General features: G+C 36.5%; 2 protein-coding genes across 2 annotated transcripts; one reads left to right on the forward strand and one right to left on the reverse strand.

The window, feature by feature from the left end:
- Positions 1-492: 492 nt before the first annotated feature.
- Positions 493-11,485, reverse strand: LOC132628730 (cleavage and polyadenylation specificity factor subunit 3-I-like). Its single transcript, XM_060344492.1, has 5 exons — positions 11,373-11,485; positions 11,155-11,292; positions 5,048-5,093; positions 4,815-4,964; positions 493-2,254 (listed from the first exon to the last, which is right to left on the reverse strand). Exons 1-5 carry the CDS (start codon positions 11,483-11,485, stop codon positions 821-823), a joined length of 1,881 nt encoding a protein of 626 aa, XP_060200475.1. The 3' UTR covers positions 493-820.
- A 5,380-nt stretch (positions 11,486-16,865) lies between these two features.
- Positions 16,866-20,064, forward strand: LOC132626722 (probable enoyl-CoA hydratase 1, peroxisomal). The gene is made up of 3 exons (XM_060341692.1): positions 16,866-17,474; positions 18,375-18,657; positions 19,815-20,064. The coding sequence occupies exons 1-3, from the start codon at positions 17,065-17,067 to the stop codon at positions 19,917-19,919; spliced, it is 798 nt and encodes a 265-aa protein (XP_060197675.1). The 5' UTR covers positions 16,866-17,064; the 3' UTR covers positions 19,920-20,064.
- Positions 20,065-20,291: the final 227 nt, after the last annotated feature.

Below are 20,291 nucleotides of genomic sequence, written 5' to 3' on the forward strand. Positions count from 1 at the left end.
AAATGAAGATGAACGCGTAAGTCAAACAAATTAAAACCGAGGGAGTAATCTTAGCAGAAATTGCTAACATGGAGACCAACGATGAGTTCGTGAATTTGAACCAATTTGAACTTGAGTTGTGAGAACAAACGTTGCACTTGAGTAGTGTATGAGTCAGCTTGCAGCACACTTCAATTACACGAGCTTCCTACCACCTCACCATCACCATAAAAAATTAGGTTGTGGACAAAAACCTCCTATCATTTTGAGAACATGAGCCACAAGTGCAAAAAGGGGGGTTTGGGAGGTTGGCATTAGTTATAGGGTAGGGAGAGGAAAAAAAGACAGATCTGAATCTGAGTATGAAGATGAGTATATTTAAACTTCCCTTTGTAGTTTTAGACCTGGGGGTACGGGACAGTACCTTGAAGTACCAAAATTACCCAAATGCATAACACCAATATCTAGAACTTGAAATAGAAGAATTTTCAGATCAAACAAATTAGAGGGAAAGATAGAATTTACTGAAAAGACTGGGGATTAGAATAAATTTTTCTTCCTGTCTATGAAGCTGAAAATAAACAACATATTTCTTGCATACAAACTCTAACACGGTAAGCAAAAAGTAGAAGTGGCTAAGACACAGAAAGCGGTATTGGCTTCACAACACTTCTAATTCGCCGGTATGCAGTCCTAACTCTCTCCTTCAGACCTTCATTTTCACATTCAACGTCACCAGTTTGTTTGTTAAGATGAGCCACACTCCCATCAACATTGATTACCAGCTTACCATCTTCCCCAAATTTCACGTCACCAAACAGAGAAATCAGGAGTGCATGGACTATTTTCTCAGCTTTCTTTGCATCGTCCTACTCGTTAATGGAAGTTTCCGACTCAATGATACTTTAGGCATCTCCCTGCTGGCATTCAGAACCAATGCCACAATGGAGTCAGATACCATGTCACTAATTGGATCTGCTGGCCAATGAAGGGAGAGATGATTCTCTGACTTCTGCTTCACCGTCACTCGCTCATGCACCCGTAAGGTTGGGACACCAGATTCCTCATCTGTTGAGGACTCCACATTTTCATAGATCTGCTTAAGCCTGTGTTGTATAACAGCAAAAGCACCTGAATATGGGATAGTAATTCTCTGTGTGATATTTGCAGTGGATAGCTGAGAAAAAACATGGAGATCATCAGGTGCCACGATCTGGTAAGTGAAACCTTTCTTCACAGGTAAACCACTGACAATTTCGCCCACTTCCGGGGTTTTTTCAGCCAGCTTTCCAATAGTTTTCGCCATTTTCTCAGAGTTGAAGTACATTTCAACTGACTGACAGTTCTTGGGAGTAATAATTTTAGTATTCCCATCGGCAAAGAGGGAGGTAAGTTTCTGCTTGAGCCTTCCCATCTCATTAGCCTCTCCATGGACTAGAATTATGTTGGGAGGCATAAGTTCTTTCAAGAAAGTACTTGTCTGAGCATAATCTGCGTGAGCTGAGAATGATATATAATGCACCTGCATATTAAGTGGAGCAGACAAGCCATTTGTGAGGGTGACCTCCTTCGGCTCATTGATGATAGTCTTCGCCAAGGTCCCTTCCACTACATACCCAGGTATAACACAAGCATTTTTCTTGTCAGAGCACCATTTATCGAACAGTTGCCTTGACAAACCACTTTGAAGACTACCTAGACTTGCCATCACCACACATGGCTTGTTGTCTATAAAATCTTCAATACTGTTCAGGGAAGATATATGCTTGAAATTAAAGGGATTAGAACTGACAAATTGATTGCGGATCCTTTCATTCATGGCATTGATGTATGTCTGATATACAGCCATGCATCTTCTTGCAAGTGGAGAAGCATAATATATGGGGAAATTAGCTAGTTCAGGATGGTTAGACCAATACTCATCCAGGATAAGGAGAAGTTCCTGTGCACGTCCCAAGGCGAAAGCAGGAATCAGCACCCGACCCCCTTGCATGAGTGTTGAATGTATCACATCAGTGAAAAGCTTCTCTCTTATCTGACGTGGCATATGGAGTTGAACACCATAAGTTGATTCTATAATGCAAATATCTGGAGAAAATTGTGGGGTCTCAGCCGCGCGGAGATGCCTGTCTTCTTCACGGGAGTAGTCTCCCGTATAGAGAACTCGAACACCAGCAATATCAACCATAAACATGGCAGCACCAAGTACATGACCAGCAGTATAACACCAAAAGCGAATACCATTTACTTCCATAGTCGGATGGAAGTCGATAACCTACAAAACAAGTTTTCACTTGTCAAAATAAGCCTAACGAAATATGTTGCCTAATTTAAAAAATGGTAAGTAATAATTCATTGATATGGTGGGAAAAATTCCAGAATACAAGTGGTATACAAAAAGTGAACCTACACGGAACATGGTTCCCCACAAAATAAAAATAAAATTTTAGTCTAATAAAATTGGGCTAACCAAAACTCAAAGCATGTACACATTAGACCAGTTCCAGAAATAGTTGCATGATTTATAACATGAATGTCCTTTTTTAGTTTTTTCTCTCATAGATCAACCTAAGTAAGAATACTCACAGGACCTAAGCCAACGTTTTTTTTTTTTTTTGGTGATAATGGAGAATCCCCGAGGGCATGGGACACGGTACTAAACTCGGTTGGTAATGGCCCCACCGCTCCACCCTTCTCCCCTTAAAATACCAGGCTTTTGTCTGCAGTAGTGTTCGAACCCATGACATGTGTCTCACGCATGTCACGTGCTATACTCTTACTAGTAGACCAAAGCTGGGGGCACCTAAGCCAATAGTTCTAATGAGCTCAACAGCAACAAATTGGTCAATTGCATTTCCAGAAGACTGAAAAGAGTTTTAAGTTCTTTTTTTTTTAAGGATGGAAAAGAATTTTATTTAGCAGGAAAGAGCAAGAAAAGACTAGTTCAAGGCTAAAAATGCAGTTGAATCACTGTGTACACTCTATGACATTCGTAAAACATGTATTTCTCCAAGGTTGCAGCTGTCCAATGAGGCATGAAACCAATTCAAAGCACAATATATCCCTCTTGTTTTCCAGTAAGAATATCAATGTTTTTAATATCCCTTAGAAGATTAACTTTATTCATTCCAAAGCACACAGAAGGCGCAGCGAAAACACACATAAGTCTGAGACTCCTTTAGCTAAATGAAACGCACTGTCCATCCTCATTCTCTAAAGATTGTAAGTTACATTTAACACTCATTCGGGACAAGTAAACAAAAGGGAACCCAAAAGTGGCCAAAAGAATTATATTTTGTGCAGCACAACCTCTTATGATTCAAAGAGATCAAACAATACAATCAGAATCATACTATCTGGATGAAGACATAACATATTGAGTTGCTTTCAATTTCCAGCTTGTAGGCGGTAGGCCAAGGAAAACTCTTTTTAGGGTTAGTGTTCACATTTCAAGCAACCCATCCACCAGAATCGAATACTTTAGCAAATTAGATCCTACCAGAAAAAAATACTTAAGCAAATTAAATTTTTATTGATTCGATTTAGAACTTAGAGTCCACTTGGTTTAGCTGAATTTAAGAGCCTGTTTGGATGGGCTTAAAAAAGCCAAAAAAAAAAGTTGGTATAGTCCAACTTATTTTTTTTGGCTTATAAGTTGCTTTAGATAAGCTAAGACAAACGGGCACAATTAATTTTTTGGGCTTATTTTAAGCACAAAATGGCTTTAAGTTGGCTAGTCAAACACTCAAAAAAGCTGAAAACAACTTATAAGCAACTTATAAGCCAATCTAAACGGGCTCTAAGTAGTTTTTAAGCACCAAGTGGCAAGTGTCGTAAAGCACGTTAAGTGTTGGAGGTGAATTTACTAATAAGCAGCTACATGTATGGATAAAGTGTTGGAGTTGAAAATAAGTAGTTGATGAGTTAGGTAAAAAAGTGTTGATAAGCACCATTCTGTTAAATGACCGAAATGCCCTTAACACTGTTAACACAAAAAAAAAGAACCTAAATGAAATAAAAAAGTACCGGAAGCTCTTTATATAGGATTCTAACCTAAATGAAATAAAGAAAAGTGATACTACTGAGATTTTAGTTATTGAAAAATCATTCTGAAAATTTAATTATACCATGAATGTTGAGACATTCTTAATCTAATGAATCGATGAAGTTATCTACTCCCAAATCCCAATCACAATTACCTTGCCAACAACTCACTGTCTGTCATATCACCAATTCAACAATGCTACAATTTACTATCAAACTAGAAAATCTAACAATAAGATAATTCACCCCTAGGCCCTAATCCCATAGCATTTACTCTCATATATCATATTCTCAGACCAAGCAAACCTCCACAAGTCCTGATTACAAGTTTTTCTGTTGCAGAAAGCCATATCTGATATGCAAACACGAGGGGAATCTGCAAATATTATGAAAAATATCCAGAACAACGCATCTTTCCCATATTCTCTCTCCCCCCAAACTTTAATTTGGCAATATAAACACGTCAGCAATTAGACCTTATTAACCACTATTTCAAGGGGGAAAACCAATACAGGACTTGAGAAAATCTCTAAACAAAAAAAGGGTGTCTCTGCCAAAAAGTTTGTAAAGAGAAGGCTAGAAAAACTACAAATCTACAGTCACCTAGACAGAACGTCCAAGAGATCTATATGTGGACCAGATGTTTAATACAAACAGGTAATGGAGTGAAAATATTTTGCTCAGCGTAGAACTTGTTTTCAAACTAAGACCTCACAAGAGAAATGATTTTATAATCTGAATGACCAATCATACACTGCTTGGAGATCAAGCATGGGATGTTGAAAACAAACCTCAATTTTGTCCATGGAGCGAAGAATGTCATGTTCATCAAATAACATATCTTCAACCGAGACTTTGCTCACTTTAACATAATCTGACAAAAGCAACTTGTATATGGCCTTTGTGGCATGAGTCATGAAAACGCGCCCTTTAAATGTAGTCTGAAGATAAAAGGAGCCAATATGAATCAGCACAAAAGTACTAAAATGTCCAGAATAAAAAGACCATGAACCCCTGAATATACTTTTTCGAGGAAATAAGGAAGGAATGCAGCATGATCCAAGTGAAAACTGCAATGCATTAGAGCAAGCTATAGTGAGCAGCAAAGTAAGACAAACAGGAATAGAAACCAATGAAATAAGGATAAAAACAAATAACCAACGAAATGGTCAACAGTTATTATACATGACAAGGGACTATGGCACTCTAGAGACAACTAGCGGATACAGATTTGCTAGAAACCATAACCACATAAAATAGATAATAAACTGAAACTTGATCCAGTCCACTGCTCCCACTCCATAGTCCTCCGACTGCTCCATTAAACAATAAAATAAATATTGGAAAAAAAAATCTATCCAGCAACCACTAAAATAATGAAAGCCATGGAGTACTATTCCTCTTATTATTTGGTGGACTGTTGGAACAGAGAGGAATAGCAGAATTTTGGAAGGCAAGAAGACGTAATTAGCCTTAAGAATAGAACCTAATTTTTTTAGCCTTTTGGTGCAGAATTTTTTTTTTTTCAATAACCGTAGTGTCTGGGCTAGCTTGCGTGCACCTCGACTAATTCCACGGGGCCTCTGCTACCTCCCACCAGCACAGGTACCAGGTAACTCTATTCACCAAGGTTTGGACAGATGGGAAGAAATCACCTAGTGTTTTTGCCTCCACTGAGAAATGATACTAAGACCTCATGATTCTCAACCCACATCATTGACCATTAGGCTTACAGCCTTGGGTGCTTTGGAGCAGACTTTCTTCTGTAAATGATATCATCAATTTGCTCAGTGCCTCACTCTGTTTGTAAGGCTTCATCAGCATATTCTTAGTGCTGTTACGTATTTAATAAAATATTAACACTAATTAAAAAAAGAATAACCAAAGCCACAACTTCGTACTAAATGATATGTTTGCAATTGGAAGGGTGCGCAACACTTAGAGCCCGTTTGGATTGGCTTACAGCTTAAAGCTGTTTGCAGCTTATAAGCTGAAAAAAATAAGTTGGGGTAGTCCAACTTATTTTTTTTGGCTTATAAGCTGTTTTCAGCTTATAAGCTGCTTTAGATAAACTAAGTCAAATGGGTCCAATTATTTTTTTGAGCTTATTTTAAGCATAAAATGACTTTAAGCTGGCCAGCCAAACACTCAAAAAAGCTGAAAACAGCTTATAAGTCAACTTATAAGCCAATCCAAACGGGCTCTTAATAGTGAATTGCGATTAAAGATTTTTTCTGACTATGGCCATTTTTCTTTTAATCAATCATTTTTTTTGTCCACCATCTGTACGACTGGACCATCTATAAACTAGTCTACTGAGTAATTCAAATGAATTGAAATTTGTGCACATCCAAACATGTGAGAGTATAATCAGAAAACGGAATTTTTTTAATTTTTATTATAACTATGTAATCACGAAAATAGAAAATATTAAGAGGCAGCGCAGAGTAAACATTACAAAAGTTACTTCCTTTGTCCCATATTATGTTTGAACTATTTCAAGTGAGTAGAATAATTAAAGAATTACTTTCATTAATATTTTTCATTTTGAATTGGTAGGAGAGAATGTTACATTAATTGGGGCAATTTGTAACCAACTGTAAAACGAAAACATTTCATCCTAGTTTGAATTTGAGATGTTCAAGGAAATTTAATCCTTAAAAGAACTAATACTATGCTACTGTTAGAAGTAATATGTCAAAAATTTTAGGAATCCCAAAACAGAAGGGTGTTCAACACTAACAAAAAAATTCTTTTGGATGTAGGGAACCAAAGGTCAAGGAAGGGATATCATAACAACGAGGTCTTTGTTATATCCCGTGTTTTCGCATATTTGGAAAATTGGAAATAATTGTGACTTGTGAGAAATAAGGTCATAATTAATTTTAGTTAACACATGAGTTGTTTATGAAAGAATATTAATAAGGAAGTGTTGGAGAAGGCCAAGGGCAAAAATTGGAATTTCAGAAATTAGTTTCGGAAATTACAAAACGTGGACTATAAGTCATTGGGCCAAAATAATGGAATGGAAAAATGAGGCCCAATACTTCAAGGGGTGGCCGGCCAAAGCACTTGGCCCAACCCACGATTTAATGAATATTTTCCCCATGTGCTTATATTAATTATAAAGGGATCATTATCCCTTAGATGATTCAAGAAACTTAAAAGGAGAAAGAACAAACAAAACAAGAACAACAACTAACCCATTTCGGGTTTGGCCATAGAAAATTCAACCCTCAAAATCTTACCTTTAAAATTATTTTCTTGTTGAATTCCTACTAATTTAAGGTCCCTCTACAACTTGGTGTAGTTGTTTCGGAAGAAGGAGCAGTTCATGTGAAGAAGACTTGGGAAAAAGGTAAGAATTCATCCCTTTTAGTTGTGTTATGAAGTCTTGTTTGTGTTGTAGTATGTGGGAATGAGTTGATTGTATGGAAAAATGGAAGTTTGTAAAGTGGGTATGAAATATTGTATATGGCCGTGTGTATATATGTTTTGTATATATGGTGAGTTGAAATTATGTTGTATTCTAGTTGTGGTTATGGTGGAATTCACATTGGAAATGAAAGTTGAATAAATTTAGTTGAAGTTGAAAAAAATAGGTGTTTGGCCGTGTGGTATGGGGTTGGTGGAATGGCAATGAATTAAGTTTGTTTAACATGTTAGTGTGTTGTTGTGATGCTTGCAATGTAATGAAGATAAAATGACGTAAGTTTGTATTGAAATGGAATGTAGAAGCTTATGTCGTTTTAGTACGATTTTATGACATTATGGAAATGAAGTTGTTAAGATGCAAATTATGAGTATTGTTGATGAAGTTGGAAGATAGAAACATGTTATGAATATGTTTGTTATAGATTAGAAGCTTTGAAGGAAATATGATTTTGATGGAAAGTTTGTATATTTATTTTGCGAATATTTTGTAAATATGATATGAAATGCTTCCAATTACATTGCGATGATCTTGATTAATGATGAATATGAAAACATTGAGATTGGGTTGGAAGTGTGAAGTCGGAATGAACGTTATTGCACTATGTCGGAAAGTAGAACTAGTTGCATTATATTGTGATTGTTGTTGTTGTTGATTGTTTTGGCCGAGTGGAATTCTCGGGGGTGCTATGTGTATAGGGGAAATGCTGCCCAAATTTCTGTAGAAAAGTGTTGAATTGAGATTTAAGCCCTAAGGCCCTATGGGTGACATTTGGTAAATGTGACCATTTGCAGATTTTTGACGAAACGGGAAGTGAGCTTGGAAGGCGTAAGGAGCTTGAAAGGTATGTAAAGCTATCCCGATTCTTCTCTTGGCATGTCCTAGATGTACTAGGGTTGGAATTACGCCTCGGGGAATATTCTGTCCATCGGAATCCGCGTTTGAAATTGTCGCATTTTCGTTCAATAGAATTGAACTCTTTAAGTATCCTTTGTTGGAGAATTATGCAAATTTCCCCAAATTGCCTAGAAACTTATGGAATGCCCTAGGACCTTTGTAGGTGACCCCATAAGCCTAAAAATACGTAATTTGAGCCCACCGCTTCATTTGTTCCGAGGTGGGCCACTATTTCCGATTTTACCCTTTTATATTTATGACTTGTCTTCGAACTGCTTTAAAGGAAACGTTTGAACTACTCCTCTATCTCTTATTCAAAAATTGTTTTAAATATTCCGTTAAGTCTTATAAACTGTTTTGGATCTTGGAAACGATCTCAGAAAAGATTATGCCTCCGTAACCCATTATGACATTCGAAATTCATTTACTATGATTCCGTCCGATTTCATTGATTTGATTTGTCATTGGATATGCCTCATTGAGTCTCTGGAAATATATATGTTATTTTTATTGCATTTAGTTTCTCACTACTCCGTTCGTGGATGCCTCAATGTTTCCCCCACTGAGCCCGGGCCAGGATATGTTGTCAAGCGTATTTCTCTGCATTGTTCGCCGTGCCTCGATGTGAGGGGGCAGGTATACGTGTACATGGGTTGTGGAGTATGATGTGCCATGTACACACATTTGATATGATATGTTATGATCTGATATGATACATTATGTTACGGGTTATCCCCTATTCTGATCCTTATGTGTAGTGGCACCAGTGTCGGGAGGGTGACCACGTTCTGTCTACCGAGTCCCTTGGCGGGGGCAGGATATGATATGACATATGTTTCTGTACACACTTCTTATGTTTGAAAATATGCATTTGATATTCTGGATTTTGCATTCCTTTTCTGTTCGTTCTGTTTCCGGTTATGATTTTGTTTCTGTACTTCAGGCTTTGCATATTCAGTACATATTTCGTACTGACCCCCTTTCTTCGGGGGCTGCGTTTTCATGCCGCGCAGGTACAGACGACAGGTTTGCTGATCCGCCCGCATAGGACCTTATTCTGCTATTTTGGAGTGCTCTTTTATTCAGAGCATACACTTTTGGTATATACTTTTGTTCGCTATGTATGTGTACATTTGTTATGGGGTACGGCGGGGCCCTGTCCCGCCATATGATTCATTCGGTCTGTTTAGAGGTCTGTAGACTTATTTGTGGGTGTGTGTGCCTACTTCTGTACAGTTGTATCCCTATGATCTCTTTCGTTATGGCAGCCTTGTCGGCTCGCGCATGTATATGTTGTTCTGTTGGCCCTGTGTAGCCTTTGTTGGTATTTGCTGTGTACAGGGTTATTTTGGATAGTCCGAAAAACAAAGGAAACTCTGCCGAAATTTTCTTTAAAAATCTTATAACTTTGAAACACCGCCTTGTCGGCTTCTGTTATATACCTTGATGGGTTTGATATAATCTGAGGCAGGGTTTGACATTTGTGTCGGTATAAGTCATCTGTTTGCCACTCGGATTTGTGATTGTGTTCGGGTGCCCAATTCGGGCACTAGTCACGGCCCACGGGGTTGGGTCGTGACAGTCTTATAATCACAAGTCAATTGGATTATCGGATTCAATCATAATTCTTTCGATTCATGTTTTCTTTTTTTGCTTTTTTTTTTTTTTTTTTTTTTTGGATAAGGTAAAGTTTTGTTTCTGTTCATGTTCATTTAAATCCAATACTAAATAATTGTTCTTTGAAGGTAAATTACGGATTTTCTAAATCTCACACTCACTTAAGAAGATCTAATTTAGTTCCAACTAATTGGTGTCACCTTGCTTCCATTACATTCCGTTCTAAGTTAAGTCTGCATTGATTCTGAGTGGTTTTAAGACATTTCATGAAAATTTCTTCCACATGATGTCAGAAAAAGCTTTTTGTCCCCTCTTTATTTTGACAGAAGAAAATACAAATGAAATTGCAACGCGCAAAAATAAATATCACCTAAGGGGCCACAAAACCTTTTTTTCTCTCTTTTTAGGAGATAGAGGAATTAACAAATTAAGCAGCTATCTTTACTTGGCTTTGGATCTTTGAGAAAGGAAAGTGATTTTCAGCTTTAACATCCTCCTATTTCCTCTCTAAGCAAAGTTGTTTTCTCCTTTAATTCCTTCTTTCTTACTTCCTCTTCTTTTCTATACTTCCACAAATATTTTAAGCTGGAACAGACGGGGTAAAAAAGCATCTTATAATTAAAAAAAATAATAAGATAAGAAAGGGAAGACCAACAAGGGAATGAGGAAAAGGTAAAAGAGAAGCAAAAGGATACTGGCAGCATAATGGCCATATACAGCAAAGAGAGCAGAGTAAGAGAGCAGAAGACGAGGAGGAGAGAGAAGTTGCGTAAAAATATTGGAAGAAAACAACAAATTAGAATTGGCTGTCCTATCATCTACAAAAGGTTGGCTCAGATCAATGATTAAAAGGATAATCAGCATATTGTTTCACATTCCTATGCCAGCTACTCCCTGAACAGGTCTTCTCTTCCCCAGAAATTCGCACAGCCAAGTAGAGAAGCAGAGATAAGAGAAATGTCTTAATATAGAGAAACTCATGCAATCCGTACAAAGAATATGGAAATGTATCTAACACTCGACATTTAAAACTGTCCACCAAGAGAAAAAACAAAACCAAAAAAAAAAATTGGTACCAGTCATAAAATAACTTGTGCTACAGTGTCAAATTGAGATACAATCTTCCAATTTCCAAACAATAAAACGAGCATCATAGCACTGAAAATCTGCCACAGAAAACTTACTGGGTAACAAGAAGAACATCAATAGTTGAAGGATCAATTTCATCAAAATAGGGCAACGCAGACATGCCTGAGTAAGCTGGATGAATGCCACAGTCAAACTGCCAAAAAAACATCAAAAGTAGTGAATCAAGTTCACAACTTGTGCCCCATAAAAAGAATGACAAAGTGTGTAGCCTACCATGCTTGTTTTCCCTTTAAAATTCATGTAAACACAGGACCGTCCCACTTCATTTCTAGCCCCTAAAGGAGTGATATTCAGTTTATCTCCTTCTCTATTAACTGCAGGACTAGGTCTCTTCAAAGACGATTGTGGTTGTCCAGTAGATGCCATTCTTACATCCAAAGGACAAAAAGTTAGATTATGAAATTCTTATCATCATGCAGGATAAATACAACAACAATAACAATGCCTCCAGTGTAATCCCACAAGTGGAGTCTGGGGGGAGGGTAGGATGTACGTAGACCTTAGAGAGGTTATTCTAATAGACCCTCGGCTCAAAAGAAACATAATCGATGCAGGATTACAAGGAAAATAAGAAAGCAAAATATCAAGATACAAAACAGATGAAGCAACACATAGTACTACACACTGAAGAGTAAGGAAATATGCAATACCTAAATAATACATGCAAGAGAAATATAATAAAAGAAATTAGCTGGTTAAACCATGATTCAGCTTCATTATGACCACAACCAAAAAAAGTAATAAATTCATCAAATCGTAGATGCGAGTTTAATCCCTAAACATGCAAAACAGAAAGCAAAGTGAGTTTAATCTCTCAATCCTAATAGCACAGTGGGCCCACACTTCAAGTTCATATCGATGAAAAAAAAAACAAAAAAAAGGTTCATATCGATGCTAGCCCATAGCTTGATTCTTTCCCGCCTCATGTATATGACGAACACACCCCACACTTCTGACGGCCTATCTTCTAAAATTAGCTTATTTTAAAAGTATTTATTTCAAATGTACTTTTGATGAAAAGCAGTTTATGTTTCATCAATCGATTTAAAAAGCATTTTTGAGCAGCAATTATTGTTTAGTCAACCGTTTTTACTCTAAGTGTTATTTTCTCAAAGGTGTTCCTCAAAAAAAAGTGTTTTTGGGGAAAGCTACCTTTTTAATTCCTGAAAACCAGTTCTGCTACTCTCTAAAACACTTATTTTTTGCAACATTTAGCCTCCCATAAGTTCAACAGATATGTGGTATGCAACAAGTTCTTTGCAACATTTAGCCTCCCACAATAGTTCAACAGACGAGTGAACAAAAAGTGACAAGGCTCACATCGAATTCACTCAAAAGGAAAGCCGTAGAGAGGGGTTAGGAAAGCAGCGAGTCGCAAATGTACCTGGGGTTGCCGTGATGATTTTTGGAAAAAGGGAATTATGGTCGGTGTTTTTAAATTGAGGGCCCGGACTTTGATAAATATGAACCCTGGCTAGTGTGGAGAGAAGACAAATCTCGTCTTGAAATAAAAGGGAAGGTACTCCGTTTTAAAAATTAGGGCTCAGGGGGTTAATTAATAGGGATTAAGGGGTTTGATGACTAGGAAAATTTGGGGAAAAGTTTTAAGAAGTTAAAAAAGGTCAAATTAAATTGTTCTTCTGCACTTTCCTCTTTTACTTTCTCACGCTATCTTCTCCACACAGAGCAGTCATCGACGATCTCCCTTCCTCTCGCAATTAATCACCAGCTTTTGCTACACCGCTCACCAGAGGTAGGCATGCTATGATAGATATGGATTAACATACCGAAATCGAAATTTATTTATACCGCAATTTGGTATTATGGTATTGAGCATGGTATTTGATGCATTTTTAAAAAGTTTAGTATTCAGTACGGTATTTTAAGACATATACAGAATACAGTACCCAAGTATATAGTTACATATACAATTCATATATATTAGTTATAACATTTCGTACTTCCTAGTATAGCACTATGGAGAATTTTTTCTAAGTGTTGCGAGACAGAGGGACCTCGCTATAGGCCTCACTCAGGGAGATATAGTGGTGCCAAAATGACAATTCAGAAATTTGATTAAGTTTGCAAGGGACACTGGCCTCGCTCGGCGAGCCAACCCATCCAAGACCCATTCTTATAAATTCAACACTTAGTCCGAAAATTTAATTTTCAGTCTTCCCAACTTTGTGGAAAAACCCTTAGCAGACGTCTTACTCTCATCTCAACCTCCCGCACCAAAGTAAGATCATTTCTATGATTCTTAATCAGTTCTTGCATTAATTTCATGATTATTTGTAACACCTCGTACTTTCGGGCTAAGGTGTGACTCGTTAGAATGGGAATAATGGAACCTAGATGGGGAGTGTCGAAAGGGTTTTAAAAACCAATCAAGGCATAACAAGAGTCTTAGTACAAAGTAAACTCGGAAGCTACTCTGCGGAGCATGTTTTCAAGTGAGTTTTCATAAGGCCTCACTTCAAGCGAGTATAACCCCCTTATTTGTCGAGAATTTGGGTAAACTCTCTCCATAAAAGTTGTAGTCCTTTGAAATACATTTCCATCATATGTACAAAACGTTATGACCATTTTACTGAAGGGTCGCAGAGCAGTCCGCTGGACATACGTATGGGACGCAGAGTACTACCAGGAGGAGGCTCCTACCGAGTGTATAATGGCTCTCCATCTACCCGCAATCCAAAGAGGACCTCCACATCCTGAAGTGTAATTGTGGCCTCACCGTTGCGAAGATGGAAAGTATGTGTCTCCGGCCTCCACCGCTCAACCATAGCCGTAATGAGCGCCCAATCATGTTGTACCCGACCAACGGACACGCAACGATAGATACCGCCCCGAAGCAATATCTCTAAGATGCGGGGGTGTGGGGGGCGCTCGCGTAAAAGAGCCCACACTCTCTGCAGCCTACGGGGACGGAGCCTAGTCGATATCCCTATAGTACCAGCTCATAATAACTCTGACCTATGATTGTCTTGCAAAGATAATACTGATCTATCATCGGGTCCCGGGTGAATAGCGGGCCCCGGGTGATCATTGGGCCTCGGGGGAACATTCGGATCCATGAAAGAGTCGGGTGTGTAGAAACTAAATTAGTCATTATTCTTGAAATTAAAGAGAAATTATATTAACTAATTAATCATTTGTGGGGAATATGTGAATTATGTTGTATTATATCTTGTGAATAATTAACATGGGATAAACAAATTCACAAATAAATAAAGTAACAATGCCATAATTAACATAAGAGGAGATTGCTATATTTTGGGGGTATCTAGTCTCTATGGACCTGCGTTGCACGAATGTTTCTTGTCGATTTTTATAATATTATTTATATTCTATTGACAAGCAACTTGAAAAAATAATATCTAATTATTATCTTGAATTACAATAGTTATTTTGAATGTATAAAAATCAATTATTTACTGCCTCGCACGATTCTGAATATTTGATTTGGTAATTTTGTTATCAATCTTTAGTAGATAGTCTTTTCCAAAAATTATTTTCACTCTCCAACCAACTATTGGAAGAAATTTTTCAGAATAACTTTCGTCATATTAAATGTGCAGTAAATTTAATATGTGATAGTAAGGACACGGGGTTTTGAATCATGCGATGGCAAAGACTTTTAAGTTACTTAGTTTGGGAATCGAAATTCAGCAGTAATATTTGTTTAGAACTCTATTTTGAATATGTGATATATTTTTAGTTGACCAAATATCCAACACAAATATGATAAAATTAGACTAATTAGAGTATATTCGTCGACCACATTTTTTTCTAGAAACTTTGCATTTTATCGTTAACGTATGTATTTATGAAATTCATAATAATTTTTATTTCCGGGAACATAAATATTAAAAGAAGAACTTTAACTATTCTTTTTTAAATAATCTTTTTTTATTTAACATATATATTCATGCTTTTAAAATACTATAGATTTAACAATTCATAATCAATTAAAAAAAAATTCATTAACAATTAACAAAATATCAATTCATAATCAATAATTAACAATTAATAAATTAATAATTGCATATTTTACAAATAATAGTACATTACTATATTAAACAATTCATAAACAATTAACAAATCATAAAAAATTAACAAATTAACAATTCATAAACATATAACAAATTAACAATTCATAAACATTTAACAACTTAACAATTCATAAACATTTTAAAAATTAACCATTCATAAACATATAATAAATAATGAATTGGCCAAAAAAAAAAGGGAACAGTAGCAAAAGCCACTGCAAACAAAAAAAAATGATTTTTTTTGAAAATTAACGACGATTAAATGTTAAACATGCTTAGAATATAATGTATATAACAAAATAATAACAAAAGTTCATAGTAAAAAACCTTAATTGAAGATTTTTGTAGGGTTGTGTTAATCGAGTTGTACGCCACTTTGTTTCAAAATTCGAGCTTAGAATCTTGCTCCTTGACTTGAATATACCGAGAATCTAAACTTTCCCGACGAAAATTAGTAGAAAACGACGTATTATGAAGTGGAGACCACCTTGAAATTGCCTCCAATGGCGTGTTTGAATTTATTTATTTTTTGCCTATGGAGGGACCAGTGGTGGAACCCGATCGGGTTTTTTGTTGGTTGCTATAGCGCAGTATTTTACTGCGCTATAGGAGAGAGAGAAATATGGTTTAGCGCAGTATTTAGGAGAGACAGAAATATGGTTTAGCGCAGTAAAATACTGCACTAAAGCACTTAACGGTGTTGTCACAGTTAAGTGCTTTAGCGCAGTATTTTACTGCGCTAAAAGTACTTTTGTACCAATTTTTTTTTGGGAGTATTTTTGGTTCACTTGAGTTTTTATTGGGTCATTTTGGTTCCGGACTCAAATAGTAAAGGGTTCACATAAATTGAAACAGAGGGAGTACATATATTAGTTATGCGGATTTCTAAATTGCAAACCAAATGCCGTATTAATTTTATATATGAATAACTTACTTCCTAACTAGCTACCAAACGCTGTATAAATATGCAGAAATTAATACATAAATAAGATGTCTCTTTACTAGCTACCAAATATTGTATTAGTTATACAGAAATAATAGACAACTAAGTGTTCTTAACCAGCTACCAAACGACCCCTAATAATCACCGGATGGACTAAAGAGTTAAATTTCTTCCATCACTTTTTGGCATGTTTTGTCATGATTGTTTAGTGTATACATCTTTTCAATTTATGTGAACTCATTTCCTTATTAGTCCGTGCCAAAAAGAATGACATTTTTCTATATTTGGAACAATTCACCTTTATACAATGATTTATAACCATACAAAATATATGTGATTTATTTTACACCATAAGTTTAAAAGTCTTCTTTACTTTCTTAGATTCAGTGTCGAGTCAAATAGGTCCACATAAATTGAAACGGAAGGAGTATTTTAGTGTATTGAGAAATACTGGACACAAACATAATGGAGGTGATCCCATCCCGTTAGTTACTGCCATCTGTTTCCATTTAAATAAACTTATTTGATTAGGAATAAATTATTTTAAAAGAATACTTTTTTTGTCCAATTTATATGGTCCAATTTAAAATTTTGAGTATGGAACTTCTAAACTTCAAACATAAATTCCGACGTAAAAGCCTTAACTTTTTGAATTTAAATGTACATATTAGGAAACTAGGACAAATCGCAATAACGAACAACTTAAAATATTTTTAAAACATATGACATAGCATATATGACGTAAATACCACGGAGGATGCTGTATAATTAGACACGACTGGACAATGGATATGGCACGCGGTCCGATGACATTGTCGCATCATCAATTCGTGTCTTTCTGTCTATTCCGATAGGCGATATATTCACCAAGTGGGAGTACTTATTCGATACGACTTATCGACACCCTTTGATTTGAGTACAATACTGAAAAAAATTCTTTTGAGAACATGGAGAAATCATCACCGGAAAAACTTATACTGCTTACCCGGGAACCCAACAGCGTTGCATGGATCACAATAAACCGACCCAAATCCCTTAATTCACTCACAAAGTCAATGATGGTTGATCTTGCTCGAATATTCAAGTCCTTAGACACAGATGATTCTGTTCGGGTCATTATACTTACCGGGTCGGGTCGATCATTCTGTTCGGGCGTTGACTTGACTGCTGCTGAGGATGTGTTTAAAGGTGATGTGAAGGATGTGGAGACTGATCCTGTGGCTCAAATGGAGAGGTGTAGGAAGCCTATTATTGGAGCTATTGCTGGATTTGCTGTTACTGCTGGCTTTGAGATTTGTTTAGCTTGTGATTTGTTGGTTGCTTCTAAGGATGCTAAATTCTTGGACACTCACGCAAGGTTTGTTGTTAATTTTTGAGGAATTTATCTTTTGTTTTTTGCTATATGATCTGCAGTAATACCACCATTTATTTATTTGGGTGGTTTTGTTTATGCTTTGACTCTAGTGATGTTAGTATTGACGAAGAAACCATATGATCAACTTCTGGAGGTTTTTGGATAATGGGACTGTTGAAGCTGAATGATTCTGATTTTTAAGATTTGAGCTTTATTACACTAGTCATGGTATATTGGAGAAATTGAGACTGATTTTGGCTTGATTCTTAGATAATTTTTCAAGGTGAGTAGGCTCAATGAATTTCTCCCTACTGAGCATCTCATTTCTCATGTGTCAATTAAACTAGTCCAGTTTGAATTGGATTTTTTCTGCTTTTCATTAATAGCTTTATTTGTTAAGAGCTCAGATTACACCAGATAGGAGTTTTCCTGCAAAATATGACTTAGTGTTGTATCATAAGTAGTACTCTGTATTGATAATCAGCACCAAGCTGGCTATTTAGCCTTACTGTGTCTCCTTATTGGACTTCATTTTAAGGTGTTGATAGGGATTCAGCTTATCTAAAATGAAATCTGTGGATTTGACCAATCATTAGTCATGTTTGGACTTTAGGCCCATGAAAGCAGCTATAGAATCTAGACGAAGTCCTTAGCTGGAGAACTACTAAGCTGAAAATTCCCTTCATTCTCCAAGCTATCAACTTAATTAGGGTTATCAACTCCTTAAAAACCTGATTTACCTGAAGTTATAATCCATCATGGTATTTCTGCCCTACTTGAGTCCTGAGCTAATTCAACAGTACTTGAACCCGATCATAAATATAAGTTCTGTGATATTAATGTCAAACACCATGTATTTCCAGATGATTTTCTGACGACAGTGTTGTTGCTTTTGTGTTGCAGGTTTGGGATATTTCCTTCTTGGGGGCTATCTCAGAAACTATCTCGTCTTATTGGACCCAACCGAGCTCGTGAAGTGTCCTTAACTGCAACGCCTATCAATGCAGAACAAGCTGAGAGATGGGGTTTGGTAAATTATGTTGTAGACAGAAGTGAACTTTCGAACAAAGCTAGGCAAATTGCAGAAGCCATCATCAAGAACAACCAGGACCTGGTTTTGAGGTACAAGGCAGTTATCAATGATGGGTTCAAACAAGACTTGACCCGAGCCCTTGCTCTTGAGAAGGTAACCACATCTGTCCTTGTTATGCTTTACCAGCTAATTGTACATCTTGTTCGAAGCAGTTTTCATCCTGACTAATTTTAGTTCAACTTTTTGTGTATGATCTATATTTTTGATCTATATTTAGTATCTATAATCTAGACTATACTAAAAGAGAGCCCACACCCCCCAATTGCTTTGTGTTGTAGATGCAAATCACAATTAGAAAGAAAGGGTAATGTTCTCCAAGAAAACTCTCACTCTCTTCCTAGTACCAATAGCCCCAGCCACTCTCCAATCCTCTAACCGGGAAAAAAAAAGGACCTGACGGAAGTCCAGTTAAGAACCTGAAGAATCAGGATAGCAGAGATCGACATGGGAAAAGGAGAAACCAAAATAGGTGCTTGCACCTTTTAGAAGTTAATCCTAAATCATGCGTGAAAAAAAGAAGAGATTGAGATGGGGAGAGGTAGAAGCTAATTGAGTTGCTTTGCACCTTTCAAAAGCTAATCCTAAATCATGCATTAAGAATCTGATAGTAGCACATCAAGATTGGCAGGTAATATTATTTCCTTTTTATTCTGTCCAAAAGAATGATCTCTCTATATATTTGAAAAAAAAAAAAATTAACTTTAACCTTCTCATTTTAGGCTCAGTGACATGATTTTATAGCACGCAAATGTCATGGGATGTGTAAGACCCCAAGTTCCGAAAGTACTTTTCCTCCCTCCTTTTTTTTTTCTAGTTTGTACCTAGTCAAACAAGCTTAGTAAAATTACATGGAGAGAGTATAAGTCCCTGGCATGTCCATTCCCTTTGGTGCATCCACTCTCAAATGCAGTAGCTCACCTAGTTAGTCTCCAACTTAAGTGATCCACTTAATGTTTTAATAGTTCCTCTTTTAGATGTGTTGTTTGAGGTTATTTGTTCTTATCCACTTAATGTTTTAATAGTTCCTCTTTTAGATGTGTTGTTTGAGGTTATTTGTTCTTCATTGTTAACCTGCCCAGCTAATACCTGTCATGTCACCTATTTAGAAACTAATGAAATTAACTGTAGTACAAATCCTGCAATCAGCTTGTAGTAGCATTACCTGTAAGTTGAAGTTCTGGCAGAACATGGGTTATTTGCAATGTATGTGGTCTATTCCACTCATGTGTATGCGTTATTGTCATTTCCAGGAGAGGGCTCACGAGTATTACGATGGAATGAGCAAGGATCACTTTAAGAAAATGCAAGAGTATATTGCGGGTCGGAGTTCAAGCAAACCTTCCTCAAAATTATAGATTCATCATGTGTAATCTTTTTTCTGTTTTTGAAATAAACTAGTTTCCACGCGCATTTTATTGAAAAAATACAAATAAAATGTTAATCTGATTTGTCTCATTTTACTCGGCAATGGTTTAATAGAACCCAAAGTTTAAGATATTATTCTAATTCCAGTTGAGTGATGATATTGTTAGCAAGCAACAGTCATAGTCAACCATATTACATTATTGTCTTCCTTTGGACCCGACATTATCAAGGTTTTGTATTACATGCGATAACATCTTCTATGATTTACAAGTTTCGTAACCATTTTGCATGCCGAAGATGGCTGTGGACTAGTGCAATATCACTTGGACGTGATGATAAATATATGATGTGTATTGAAAGCG

This window comes from Lycium barbarum, chromosome 2, assembly GCF_019175385.1.
Source record: "Lycium barbarum isolate Lr01 chromosome 2, ASM1917538v2, whole genome shotgun sequence".
NCBI lineage: Eukaryota > Viridiplantae > Streptophyta > Magnoliopsida > Solanales > Solanaceae > Lycium > Lycium barbarum.

Bases quoted from the DNA above. Each gene is read 5' to 3' on its own strand.
- LOC132628730 (XM_060344492.1), bottom strand. From the start codon at position 11,485: ATGGCATCTACTGGACAACCACAATCGTCTTTGAAGAGACCTAGTCCT. The intron at 5,094-11,154 runs GTAAGTTTTCTG...AATGCATTGCAG, and splicing joins GATGTTCTTCTTGTTACCCA to TTTTCACTTGGATCATGCTG. The intron at 4,965-5,047 runs GTATATTCAGGG...TTTTATCTTCAG, and splicing joins TTCCTTATTTCCTCGAAAAA to ACTACATTTAAAGGGCGCGT.
- LOC132626722 (XM_060341692.1), top strand. From the start codon at position 17,065: ATGGAGAAATCATCACCGGAAAAACTTATACTGCTTACCCGGGAACCC. The intron at 17,475-18,374 runs GTTTGTTGTTAA...TTTGTGTTGCAG, and splicing joins TTCTTGGACACTCACGCAAG to GTTTGGGATATTTCCTTCTT. The intron at 18,658-19,814 runs GTAACCACATCT...TGTCATTTCCAG, and splicing joins GAGCCCTTGCTCTTGAGAAG to GAGAGGGCTCACGAGTATTA.